General features: G+C 36.7%; 1 protein-coding gene across 3 annotated transcripts in view; it reads right to left on the bottom strand.

Annotated features, from left to right (window-relative positions):
- Window positions 1–14,575, bottom strand: part of LOC134530131 (protein HID1) — a 41,482-nt gene that overhangs the window by 7,645 nt on the left and 19,262 nt on the right. For 2 of the 3 annotated variants that reach the window (XM_063364743.1, XM_063364745.1), the window contains exons 10-15: window positions 14,374–14,478; window positions 12,481–12,645; window positions 10,657–10,890; window positions 7,799–7,974; window positions 3,439–3,552; window positions 1,062–1,222 (exon numbers count right to left, since the gene is read on the bottom strand). In XM_063364743.1, the coding sequence (XP_063220813.1) occupies window positions 1,062–1,222; window positions 3,439–3,552; window positions 7,799–7,974; window positions 10,657–10,890; window positions 12,481–12,645; window positions 14,374–14,478 (955 nt within the window). The remainder of the gene's footprint in view (window positions 1–1,061; window positions 1,223–3,438; window positions 3,553–7,798; window positions 7,975–10,656; window positions 10,891–12,480; window positions 12,646–14,373; window positions 14,479–14,575) is intronic. The other variant, XM_063364744.1, reaches the window with a different exon arrangement.

The raw sequence follows: 14,575 nt of genomic DNA, 5'->3' as shown, positions 1-14,575 counted from the left end.
TACTATCGTTACGTTACTCGTTACTTCTGATACCGCATAACATGCTATGTTATGTTGCAGCAACGAATCCAGTCGTATTGCGTACGCGTACAGTATGACGTCGCGTAAATAATAATAAATAGAATATAAACAATTAACAATATTTGATAATTAATAGTTTTTGTTAACCAAGAAACAATTAAATTTCATTAGAGCGGCTTTTTGATATTATCTCTTTTAAGATAACAAAAAAAAAAAAAACGTGAAAATACGCGATTATAAAAACAAAAACATACATATTTCTAATTTGTAAAAAATACTTTCTTACGTTGTTTCTGTTCCAATCTCAAACTTTGTCTACACACGGCACAGATAACTAACGGAAGTTTGATAAAAGAAAGAAAGGATGGGATTCTATTTTTAAGCCACGCACTTAGGTGGCGACTGCACGGCTGAAGAATGTGACGCGTCAACGGCAAGATGTCTAGTGGCGAGCGAGAGGGGTGGAGATAAAGCAGACAAAAAGCAAAAGCGCGCTACAAGCGATCACGCCGTAAATTCCTCAAAAATACCTCGTTATAGCCGTGTTCTCGCTATTACCGTGCTCGCTATAACGAGATTCTACTGTATTTACATTGTTAACATGGGTGTTTTGAGCGGGAATTTAAAATCATACATTGAACTGAAAGATACAATGGGTTTCTTTTATTTACATGCGCAAACAAGGTTAGTAAACACGTAATTTTAAATATTTTTATACTTAGGCCTAACCAAATAAGTCTGAAAAGACATCATTAAACTTGAACTCGACTCGTGAGTCGTGAACGGCCGTGCCGAGTCCGAGCACTAATTAAAAACTCGACTCGAACTCGAAATTCGAGTACTCGCAGGTCTCTACTTTATAACTGGAGCGAATTTGGGAAAGCCATTAAAACTGGTATAAGTTCCAGTAGGAACTAACCCAGTCTCTATAACTGGAGCGAATTTGGGAAAGCCATTAGAACTTGAATCAGAATTGCTTGCCTAGGATTCAAACCAAGTGTCTACCCGCTGCCCACGACGGGTCACCGTCACCAACTCACTTGTCGATGCATATCTTCTCCACCTGCGGCACGAGCACCTGCAGCAGCCTCATGATGGTCTGCAGAGGCAGCTTGCCCTTCCAGGAGTTGACCCACTCCGAGGTCGGCACCCAGGGAGCGCCCTGTTCCACACCCCTCTCCGTCACCCGCAGGCTACGCCTCTTCACACAGTGCGGGAGGGGGGACAAGCAGCGGTGCAGGGCAACGCCAAGCAAAGAACAAACAGAAACAAGCAAACTAAATATGTACAGCTGCAGAGGAGCGGGGCACAGGAATTGAATGATGGTGACCAAGGCAGGGTTTAAAGTGCAAAGAACACCCAAACAAGTATACCGTGCCGTTTGACTTAAGGTAGGCCCCACAATAAATTTTTGTGTTATTTTATGTACATTCAAGTGAAAAAAAAAGCATCAAAAATAACATTTAAAATGTCCAGCTATAGTGCTATAGTGAAGTCCATTTTAGAATTTTCTGTTAAAAGATTTCCTTGCCAAAAAAAAGCTTTAAATTTTTTGCACATTATCTTAAAAACATGCATAAATTAATAGAAAAAAATTTTTCAGGAAAAAATGCTTAACTTTTTTGGTAACTTTTTCAGAAATTTCGTAAGAGGATCTCACTTTTCCAGTCCCACATGATCAATGCATGCACACACACACCTCAACAATTTATTTTCAACAAGCAACACAAGAATATCCTGAGTTGAAAGCTGCAAAACACAATTTAAAAATGGCTCAAATCCACACGAACCAGCTGTAACAAATGCTTGTCTCATAAGTGTCCTTTTTATGAAGTTTTTCTTTCAAGGAAAACATTAACATCCCAACCATAGTTTAGCAAGAATGCTTGTGCCAGGAAATTTGTTCATAAGTGAAAAAAATTAACAAGAAACACTTACAAACGGCAGAATAAACCTGTATTGTGAGGATTAAAATATTTTGTGTGCTCATTACTCATATACTATTAGTAACAACTAAGACCCCCAACGGTATAAGCATAAAACTACTTAAAATAACATTTTATTTGAAAATCAAGGCAATAAACCATCAATTGGACAACTTCAAAACACCCTCACAGTATCTGTGCTATGCCGCATGTTAGTTTCAGGTGCCAGTTTGGACTCCTGAAAAATAACCTTGTTCAAGTCAACGTCATGTGTTGCCAACAACACTCCACCTTCTCACCTGATCATACATACCCCAAGGCGTGTCAATGACAAGGGATATTCAAGTGTACAAACATTTTCAATTTAGACTGTCACTCACGCCCCCCCCCCCCCCCCCGAAAAAAAATTTGCTTATCTCCCTATTAATAACAGATTCAAGATCATACAAAAAAACAATTATTTTTTCTTATTAATTTGGTAAAAATATTTTGGTACAAACTTAATGCTAAATAAATGACATTTTTGAATTTAATAAAGTTAAAAACCATGTTTACCTGAAAATAAAGTAACCCCAAACCTTTTCATTGTGAGTTAATGAAAAAGACTTTATGGACTGGAAATTGCAATTCAAGTACAAAGCACATGAGAATTATTACAATTAGGTTGTCATCCCCAGCAGCCACGGTGAGGCGAAGCAGGAAGAACCCAGTGACAACCTCCTCTTGCACCCTCTCCATCTCTCATCCGTCACGTCTGTGCAGACTTCCAGGAAGCCCCGGACTAAAGTGGCACAAGTGATGCCGTTTACAGGCTGAGCGTGTAGTTTTCCAACGTAGAGCTTCACGAGGCTGTAATTGACAGCGGTCTAAAGTGGCGTAAGTGACACATTTAAGAGGCACGCCTTTAGTTTTTCAACTAAATTGTTTCCGATGGCGTGATACGAGTTTGCGATTATGTGACCTCCACTTTTAGTTGACACTGTTTTGGTAAAAATCATAGCATTTTATTCAGGTATATATGGTCGTACATTTTAGAGATCTGGCTTAAGTTTAGTTGAAGTGCAGATTAATTTTATTTTAGTTGTATTGCCATGCTGTGTAGTGTAATTACTTGCATTATACTATCATAAGGATGCATTAACCTGCATTTTTATGATACTTCGGTATTTATCGCAATACACCACAGAATTCTGCCTTTACTTATACGTATTATACCTGTGCCAATGTTGACATCTACTAGTGCCCAAAGCTAGGTTCTATACCATGTCGAGTCAAGCCATAAAATAATGCAAGTAGAGGCTTAATGTTTGAAAAGCCAAACTAGCATGCCCTCCTTTAAAGGTGGCAGGACTTTCAGTGGTACAGTGGCTTCGAGTTCCGGAGGGTGCCTCGTTCCATCTACACGCCAAGGACGCCACGCCTTTGCACGATAATGCCAGCTTGAGGCAGCAAATGTCATCACACACAAAGACTCAGGACAGTTTCAGTTTACCTGGAACACGTTCCTCTGCATCCCCGATGACGAGGAATCTGAAACTTTACGAGCAGCTGACTTTGAGCTGACTGCTGAGTGAGTAGAAGGAGTGGGTGATGACAGCGCTGCAGGCTACGAACAGACACACACACACACTTAACTACACCAAATGTTACTTGTTACTACTAAGTTATTACGTAAAGAACAACATATATCGTAATGCTATTGACGACTATGTATACCAACCGATACGGAACTATTAAACATTAACAACATATCTGAAAGCTTTAGTGATTTTCTTATAAGTGAGTAAGGCCTTTACAAGTATTCAATAAACACTTGTGTTATATATTATTAGTCAATGGTCACACACTTTCATTATTAAATACAAAAACTGTGTGGTTCTCCTGGTATGTTAAAACAATATTTCGATGTAACAATAAAGTTTATTTTGTGCATAATATCATTCCAAGTATTCTATTGTGTAGCTGAATTCTTCCAGGTGACGAACAGCCAAGAGCAGTGTACCTCGTTGTACACTACAACCAGTGGTATCCTTGTTAGTTTTCCTGCACACGCATGGAGCTGTTGGCAGTTCCATACACCACTTACATGGTGAACAGGCAATAAACAATAACGTATTCATGTTTGCATGTGGGTTGTGGTTGAAAGTGGGTAAGTAATGCAGTTTGGAGGCAGAACATGTAATCTTTTAACTAAGTTGTTCTGAAAAGCTTAAGAACTGTGTAACTTCCCTGTAATATCATATGCACTCTACCTTACGAACAGACACTCCTAAAATACAGAAAATGATGATTTTACACATTTTTAAAATTTAAAATCAGTCACTAATTTTTATAAACTAGAAAGAATCATCTCAGTTTAATCTTGTTTTCAATCTAATGTATTAGCTACTCGTCTGCCATAAAACCTTTTTCCGTAAATTTTAATATCAAGCTGTTTTAATATTTTAAATAATGTTAAAATATAAATACTATAAGCAGAAATTATAAATGCTATTTTAGACTGACTCTAGTGAGTATGACAGTCATTAAAAACAAATTCTACCTACATTCAACTACAAAACTAGCAATTGATCAAATCCCAATTATTTAAATCCAAAATTCAAATCACATAGAGAATCTCAAATCCACCCCTCAAATATGAATCTACGTTTGAAGGGTCAAAAATAAAATAATGTATGGTATAAGAAATAGAAGATAGTAACTACGGCATTGAAACATTTAAACCTTCAAATATTTGTTTTACTAATTACTTTATTTAGAACCAACATATAACGTAATTTTATTTACATAATTACATAATAAAAGTGCTAATTATATTGGTGAACAGTAACAGGACTTCGAAAACTGTCAGTGATGAATTTTTGTATTTACTATAAGTCATTCATTATTTTTTTTGTGATATTTTTTCTTGAATATCAAAAATATTTTGACTGCTAAAACTTTTAGATGGTATTTCAGGTTTTGATTGACTCATTCGTATTACAACATTATGCATATAATTGGGAAAACATTTGCAGTGACCAAATGCAACAAATCAACCCAGCATTTGCACAGCATTCCTCCCGAATGCCTCCTTCGCAGACTGCGTTGAAACTAAGGTTGTAAACCGGGAAATCCTGGTACTTTTGATATTGTAAAAGAACTCTGAATTTAAAATTGATTCCCAGTCCTTTCGGTACTTTTGGGACTTGAAATTGACAGCATGAAATTTAATTTTTATTGTGCGCTAAGTTTACTTTCACTTGATGCTCTCCTCTGGCGAAGCGGGGTGAGGGGAGCGAGTCTGTGTGCCTCAGTCGCCAGTCGGTGTATGACTTCTCTCTCTCTCTTTCTCTGTGCGTGTGCTTGTGGATGTTGCGCCAGTATTAATTTTAAATAATGATATATTTTTTTTAAAAGTTTGACACAAAAAGAATAAATTTTATATTACGTTAATAATCCTGTGATTTTGCATACGTTTAAATTATCGTTTTCATGTTTTTTTTCCTCCCCAAAGTTAAAGGTCGAGAGTAAAGCTGAGAATAAAGCGATTTGTTCATATTGACAGATCTGTTTTTGCAATAAAAAAAATTGTAACACGAATGTTTTATCATTTTTACTTATGGTTAGAGTCAAGATTTTGTGGTGTTATTTTATAACAAATTTTGGTATAAAGAAATAAAGATTTCGGTGTTATATGGTTTTATTTTTTTGCTCAAAATACCCACGGCAAAATTTTCTTGCTTTTCTGTACGACATGCAAATTTATTAAAACAAATATTAATAAACACTAAAACCTCATGATCTAATTACAATTAAGTTCATTTGCAAATTCATAAATTCAAACTTTTAAATAACTACTAAAAATTTCACGACTTAATTACAATCACATACACTACAAAATTACACAATTAAGCACTTCCAAAGTTACTATTAAGACGGTTTTATTGAAATGCTATCATAGTTAAATTTTCCGCATTTTCTGGAGTGAGACGTTGTCTTCTGTCACTAACTACCAGTGAGTACCTGGAAAATGAACGTTCTGCATCAACATTTGATGTTGGGAACCAGATTGCCCTTAAACTGGTTTGAGCAAATTCACTGTAGTCCCCTTTAAGGGAGCAAAGTACCTTTGCAACATCAATCTGGCTTGTTTCTGGCAATGAAAGTTCATCCTCAATTATTTTTTTGAAAGCAACATAGCCATGTATGAATGTATCAATGGGAATATGGGAAACAGAAGGCAAGTTATGCAGAGACTTCTATAGGTTTGCATCTTCTATGCTAACCCTACTCACATTTCTTGGGTTGAACAGCAAATTAATGGCATTAAAGACTCTTAGACAAGGATGTCGTTTACAGATGAGTTTTGCCTCAAACACTTATGTTTCTCATTTGCGACATGTTTCACAAGCGTATTGCGTCTCTCGTAGTCTACAGAATTTGCACATTAACATTTTATCACTGAAATAAAATCCTTCGCTGGAAAATTCTTTCGATCGGTCACTGGCAGAAACCTTAGTTTTAGGCATTATCAAAAAATTTTAATCACATAGGAAGAATTTAACCTCTTAATATGCAAAAACTTGCCGTGCTGGAAAGATCACAACAATGGAGAATAGATGCGAATACAAACGCATACCGAATACCAACATGCGTATGTGAAAATTAATACCGACATAAACATGTACTATTTATTATTTACAATCGTTACGTTAAGCAGGGTTAATTTTATTTTCGTACCCTACGTACTTAATTTAAAATAAACAGTAAAAGCAATGTGCTTTAGTGTGTAATATTTTAATGATTAAAAACTTGATCTTAGAAAAACATATTTTGGACGTTTGTTATTTTTGTATTTACAGAAAGTGAACGGCTGCCATTGTATCATAGTTATCAACATTTTAAATTATTATGGTACACAAGATTACCGTTTAAAGAAAATATTACGTTAATTCCGAGACTTCATTTTAAAATCTATACTGAATCACCGTCGCATATAATATATATGGCTGCTAGTTACTGTCAGAAATATTTGATTGTGCTGAAGATAGTGAATTGTCCTTACAGAATGGAAAAAAAAACGTAAATAATCAGGATAGACGAAATTTCGTGACATATCGCGGATTTCGCACAATTTCGTTTTATTTCGTGTTTTCAATCGGTTTTCGGTGTTATTTCGTTTTATCGCGCATTACCATATAATCGTGCCTCTACTTATGGTCACTAATACTCGTTTCATCGTTCAAAACTAATTTTTTTACTACTTTGGAAAACAACTGCTGCACTATTAATAACAGAAAAAAAAAAAAAAACTACCTAGTACCCAGAGTACTGGGGATTTTTAGGTTCTGTTGACGACTAGTACTGAATGCCCCAATTTTTCTTTCCAAAGTTAAAGATTGAGAGTACTGCTGAGAATAAAGCGATTTGTTCACATTGGCAGATCTGTTTTTGCTATAAAAAAAAAAAACTATTGTAACAAGAATGTTTTATCTTTTTTTTACTTATGGTCACTAATACTCGTTTCATCGTTCAAACCTAATTTTTTTTTACTACTTCGAAAAACAACTGCTGCACCATTAATGACACAAAAAAAAAAAAAACTACCTAGTACCCAGAGTACCGAATACCCCAGCGGTAACACCCCCGAGCAAAGGAGGCTCCACACGCCCTGTTCGGTAAAATAGTACACTTGTTGTGCTTATCGTGGGATTCGGCGGATGGATACTACTCCTGCAAGTAGTCATCTGGCAACACTGTCCGTTGGTAGAGCAGTGGACTTCAAGATGGCGCCGCGGTAAGCTACTCGGTAATTTTGTCGGTGATCTGGCACAGTTTCTAAGTATATACACAACACGCTCGACACTCACGGTGCCAAGGGCTCTGGTGGCCTCCTCCAGCTCCGCGAGGGAGCGCGCGGCGTCCGCAGCCGAAACTGCTGGCACGTCCCCGCCCGCGCTGCCGTTCACGGCGGCCGCGCTGGCCAGCTCGCACAGCTGCTGGACCGACGGGTGCGCAGACTCCTTCTCCGTCATCTTGTCGATGCCTGCGTCCCGACACACCGGCACCCGTCTTTAGCTGACAAGTACCAGTTTAATACACTATTGCTTGCGTCCCAACGTAAACCAGCACCCATCTTTGATGGCCATGTAGCTGACAAGTACCAGTTAACACTATTACTGAAATTTTCAATTAAATGACTAACAACAGTTTTTTTTTATGGCATCTAGTGCCTTAACCGTATTTACCTGCAAGCAGGGTCAACCCTGTGTATGGGTCATACCTATAATTTTAAATACTTGTGATGTCATATATGTATATATATATATTCAAAACCAACACAGGAGCGTTATTTACGCAGATACTACTCAACGACACATTGTTAATTAGAATTTTTTTTTCTATCCAAAGATAAGAACTTGCATAAGGGTGGCACTATATTTTTTAAACTAAAAATCTGCACAAAAATGTGCTACCCATACGCAGGCAAATGGCATTAAGTTTTCTTACAGAGGAGTCGACCACTTTCAAAATTAATTAAAATTGTAGAAAGTTGCCAACACAAGTTCTCACGGACAAGTAGGTTCTTGGATTTCTGTTTACGTAATACGTACTTTAAATGAGTTCATTTACACTTCCAAAATTGTCTTTCTGACAATACTGTTCCAGGCATTAAAAAAATGTTTCCCAAGTTTTATATATATATATATATATATATATATATATATATATATATATATATATATATATATATATATATTTAAAATTTTTACTTTCTAGTTGAACAGCAATAATGTGCTTTTCAGTCTACAAATCGGAAATTTCAGCTTGAGGCTACTACTTGACATATGATGACCCATCTTACGTGAAATGTGGCTGTTACACGGAGTCTGAATTTTCATGAAGAAGGAGGGGGGGGGGGGGGGGGGGGGAACAAGAAGATGGTAAGAGTTTTTTCAGAATGACTTGGAATGATGCAACCCAAGCCTTGATTCCACACTTTACTTTGTGTTATCTTTTTAGATTTTGTAGCTTCTTTAAAGCAAAGTACGCATTTATAACAGATCTTCCCCTTGTATTTATGTATCTGTGGGTTGACAGTTTCTTTCTACTGTCAGATGCTGACATCTGATGGTAAAACTGGCCATAAATGAGAGGCTGGGAGGAGGAAATAAACAGATTTGAAAAATATATTTTAATAATAATAAGAATAAAAATTGCTGGACGCATGGAAACTCTGCTGGTATCATTACGTTGTTTTGGATGACACACGAAGTAAAGGTTGTGCAATGCAACCTACTTAAATTCTTAAGACCTAGAGGTGATATTATTTGAAGGTGCAAATTTATTTTCCAATTTTTGTAACTGAAAAGCCTACCTCCTCTAATACGCTAAAAAAGATCTGCTGCTTTGTCAGTTACTGCATGTTACGATACTTTTTGCCTATTTTTATGTTCAATACTTTATACTTCTAAAATACTGTTTAACAGGAATAATTGTTAAATATTAACATTCATAAAACACACAAATTACTTTCTTGGAAATAGTAACAAACCACATATCAAGTGCCACATGTAAAACAGACATGTTCTGTTTTTTCACTAATTTTCTTTTACTCAATGACCATATTTGAACAGTTAGATTAATACTTTAACTCTGAAACCATCACATAACAAAATATAATAATATTTATTCAAGGAACAGCTCATTTTTCTACCAAAGGCAAGTAAACCAAACTTACACATCCCGGCATCAAGATAAATTGTTTTAGCGGAATTTACATTCTAAAAAACATGAACGGACCACCAAGATTTGAATATCTTCCGACTTGAGCAAAATGTGTTTTTTTAAATTTTAAGATTTTACTTTAAGGTTATTTTTTTGAAAACAGGACATTTCTGTATTAATGTTTTTATTTTTTATGAATTCTGTTTATTCATAAAGATAGCATACAAATATGACCCTTAAATGTTTCATGAAACGTATTTCACCAAAAACAGTATCATTTTGACTGTTGCACGATGGGTTTTAACAATGTACCAATGTCATAATGTAAAAATTAGTGATGGATCGGTTCTGGTTCCTGGTTCTCAGAAAATTAACAGGCACCGAGAAATGTAAATATAATCTGGGTACCGGTACCGCGGAAAGCAATTGGGGGGGGAAAAAAAAAATAATAATAATAAAGATTATTCTTTGGAAAAAAAAAATGCTTATGAAAGATGCTTCATAACTGTAGAATTTTTCCTTACATAAAATAAGCATGACTTGACCAACCACTAATTTTTAATGATTTTTACCATCATTACCATCAAAATGCAATGGAATAACATGTTTATGGTAGTTTTTTAAAATTATTTTGCAAAAGAAAGCCTAGCGTTTGGAACTGTCTCTAAAACCAAGTCAGTTAATGAAACAAGTAATACGTAGAGACCTGAAAAATTCGCGGGTTCATTTCGTGTTATGCTAAAATTCAAATAATTATACCTTAGTGCTGCTTCTGCCATTGGTTCACTGTTAATCTGGAGGACTGAGGGCCAATTAGAGACCCTCACTCATAGAAGTGTCGAATCACAGACCACCCAGTCGAGACGACTCACAAGTCAGCAGCCAATTAACAGTTGGCATTTGCCCGAGTGTGTATAGGATATTGGAGTCCATCCCGGAGGTCATTGAACCCGCGAATATTTCCGGTCTCTAGTAACACGGTGAAGCGTGTAGCCGGCACCTGGGGTGTCGGGCAGCGTGGCCTTGAGCGTCCCCGGCTCGGCCGGCAGGGCGGGGCGCGAGCCCTCCATGCTGGGGGTCTCCGCCACGCTCTCCGTGGACACCACGCTGGGCAGGTGGCGGCGCGAGCGCTTCGTCAGCGACTTGGTGATGGCGCCGTAGTCGCTCGGCAGGTTGGCCAGCGTGTGGAACACCTGCCGCTTGCGGATGATCGTGTACACCAGGTTCGAGTTGCCTGCGCGACGAGGGCAGTCAGGTCGGGCGAGAGCTGAAACCTCTGCAGCTGGCGAGGCTACTGCACGTTCCCGCCTCGTGTGCCGAACAGGCGGAAACAGTGCAAGTGAACAGCATTTTTTTGTTAAGAAATATATGTTTCCTTATAATCTTATAACTAAAGTGAGTAAAAATATTATATTAAACTGGAAACATATACCTAAATGTGTATGACTGAAACCTCCAAAAAAGGTTATTTGCACCAGGAAATGGAATATATATATATATATATAAATTCATATTTCTAAATACAAACTCTCTAACTGCTTCAAACTGTTTGCTTACTTCTTCCAAACTACAAATTTTTGTTCTCTTTTTTGTTGGCAAACTGGAGATCATGGAGGATCTATTTTTTTTATATAGTAATTTCTTTACATTCACATATATTTAAATTTAAGGTAAGGTGCCTTACTCTTAAGGTTGTTTAAATAGGCATGTAACTATGAATTAATGTTGTTACTAACTGGGCAGTAAACATTTTGAAGATAAAGTATAATCACTTTTTTTTATTTAAATCATATTCTCTGTGGTATTTAATTGTGATCTCCTCTTGTGGCATCAGAATGCTGCTGGCAATGTCAGAAAATTCGCTCAAAAATTTTTATTTTCTGCATGGAGCATGTTTGTGCATGAACTTTCCCCTTTTTTGGACCTCTACATACCTATCATATCATCAAAATTCTAATTGATTTAACCTAAAGAAAGAACATAGTATTGCAAAATTTAATTGTTAACAATAATGTAAAACAAAGTCTTTCCCATATTTTGTATTACTCCTAGATAAATGTAATACCACAATGGTGTAAAAGGTTGTTTTAAAAAATAACAATATTATTGTAGTAATTTAAGGTTTTTTTTGTGGGGCCCCCAAAATAAATTATGTAAGTTATATTGAAGTCATTATGTAACATAAAATACTTGTTAAAGATATCAAAATATATGATGATATAGATATTATATTTAATAATAAATGCTGGTATGACCTCTGATGTTTTTTTTTTACACAAGCTTAAAATATTTTCCTTTTAGCGTTAAGTTCTTAACACCTTGTTAGGATTGTACTCTGTTGTACGAGCAAAGTAATGAGTCGGTCAGTGCATTTTTTTTTATTCTGATACCCAGGGCCGGATTTAGAGGTCTGGAGGCCTCGGGGCAACAGAGGAGCAGAGGCCCGCTGGCCCCAAATTATTTTACAAATAAAATGAACCATTTTTTTCAGTCGAGTTTTCCAATAAATAATTTATTGTGAAATCAAGTAGATTCTCTTAGTATTTAACAAACATACATAAATATAATCAGAGACAAGAATTATATGAAATTGAACATCAAAGGAAAAGATGTTTACTAGTGTTTACTTGTCGGAATTTGAAAGATATTTTTTCCGAAGTCTTTATTGTGGGGGCCCTCTGTTTGTGGGGGCCCCGGGGCTTTCGCCCCGGTTGCCCTCCCCTAAATCCGGCCCTGCTGATACCCATCTCTGCACACGTAGGACGGAGTGCCACTGAGCCCAGATCTCGAGGCTTCTCTGATGCACCAAACAAGTCGAGCTAACCGTCAAACTGGTACTGGATGATGTTGTTGAATATCTCGAGCAGGAAGAAGACCAGGTGGTGGTTGGTCGGGGACGAGAACAGGAACCAGGGCGTGCTGAACGCCTCCAGCAGGTGCAGGAGCTTGGTGCTCGCGACCATCGACAAGGTCTTCAGGTACGGGGACACTGCGCAGAACAGCATCCAACACCGCGTGAGGTACCGGCAGTTCCTGGTCGACGCAAGACATTTCAGACCCAGATGTGCTAACACAAATTACTTTACTGTAAAAGTGTATCATCTTAATATATGATGGCTTAGAATGAAAACCTCGTATCTCAGTTTTTGGACGAAAATACGTTTTTTATGTTTTTGGCTGGAAAACTTCGTATCTCACAAAATGTTTGGCTGAAAGAAATAAAATGTGCATCCTACTGCTTTCTATTGGGAAAAAAAGAAATCATGTATATCAGTAGCACTCCACATTGTGGAGAAAACCTTGTATGTTCGGTATGAGATACAAGGTTTTCATTCTAAGCCATCAATATAAATCCAGTGTCCTGATGTTTGTTTCCAGTGAACTCTTCACCAAGTCAACCAATTTCGATGAAAATTGGCATTTACGTGTAATTTTTTTCCAACTTGAGAGACAGGATAGCTTTTTTATTTCGATTAATGGTCTTAATAATTTATAATTAATAATAAATAATCAATCGCCATGGGTAAACAAAAAATCATAGATCATAAACATACAAACATCAGTAATTGTGTGACATTTCTCTATGTCCAACACACTGTCATATAGCGCTATCCAGTTTGCTTTAACTCGCAGACAATAAAGCTCCATGTGTTTTGCCCGGGCAACGCCGGGTACTGCAGCTAGTGTATCAGTAAAAATGTGACATTTTTGTATAAATATTGTAAAATATTAATTTTCATATTTATTAAATAATACACTATCTGCATGAATAAAACAATGTATTAAAATAAAAACAATAACACTGAAATATCCTTTTAATTAAATTGAACTAAAAGTAACACCATAAAATCTTGTTCCTTCTAATATGGCATGACCTTGGACCTGAATAAAACATATTAAAAAACCTTTTAAGGCCCGTCTACAATAACAATGTCCTAAACTGTGTCCGAAGGACACTCGTCGCTGATTGGTCCACGTAACCCTCTGAAGTCATGCGTCAAGTGGGCGAAGGTCCGAAGACATTCGTTAATTTGAATTTTTTGTCCCAACCTGTGTACTTGGGACACAGAAAAAGAACAGAACACTCACGATATAACTGAATTTCCTGTTCCCGTTTGAAAACGTGGTGTTTGTTTTTGTTATTGAAGGAAATGGAAGGTATTGTAAGTCAAGAAGAGCCACTTTGCCTCACTGAATAAATATATAATATTGAACTCCCACAACTTTCATAAGTTCAATCTCAAACTACAAAAGCATCAAAACAATAAACAAAAACATTTGGTTTGGCACATTTAGTGCGCTCTGGTTATCAATACATTCGGACATCGGACATCGCAATTGTGGACAGGGCAGTTTTCGGTGAGACAATGTGACGTCACTCACATTCGGATGACACGGACCACACACAGGTTCGGACTATTATAGACGGGCTCTTACTATACCACACTTACGATACTTTGATTTGAAGGTTAATTTTCTCTTAATTTTGACTCTAGTCATTGGGCCCAAGGGGTAATAAAATTTAACATTAAGAGAGAAGAAAAAAAAAACAGAAATGGGTAATAACCCATTACTCAAATTCTCATCTTAAAAAATAAAAGTAAATATAGAAGTTTGCTCAAGTTTGTCGTTTAAATGTTAAAAAAGTAAAGAATCCAAGTTGATGGTAGTGGCATAGAGAATGTTTCAGTTCACTTCAGCCACGGTTGAAACTCACCATTGACCAGTATGGTGAGAAGACAATCAAACAGAGGTTGCAATCGCTGGTGACCAGTGGTAATAATCTTGTGGAAAACTGTTATCAAAAGATCTGCATGGGTTCCTGCAATTAAATAAATATATAATAAGTTATAAAATGCATAAATAATACTCAGCAGCAAGTACAAAGCAGGAACCAGTATGCTAAAGAGGAGGCTTTA

The sequence above is a fragment of the Bacillus rossius genome, chromosome 3 (genome assembly GCF_032445375.1).
Source record: "Bacillus rossius redtenbacheri isolate Brsri chromosome 3, Brsri_v3, whole genome shotgun sequence".
In the NCBI taxonomy this organism is placed as follows: Eukaryota; Metazoa; Arthropoda; class Insecta; order Phasmatodea; family Bacillidae; genus Bacillus; species Bacillus rossius.
The sequence above is the reverse complement of the archived record's forward strand: the minus strand, read 5'-3'. Positions and strand labels throughout refer to the sequence as shown.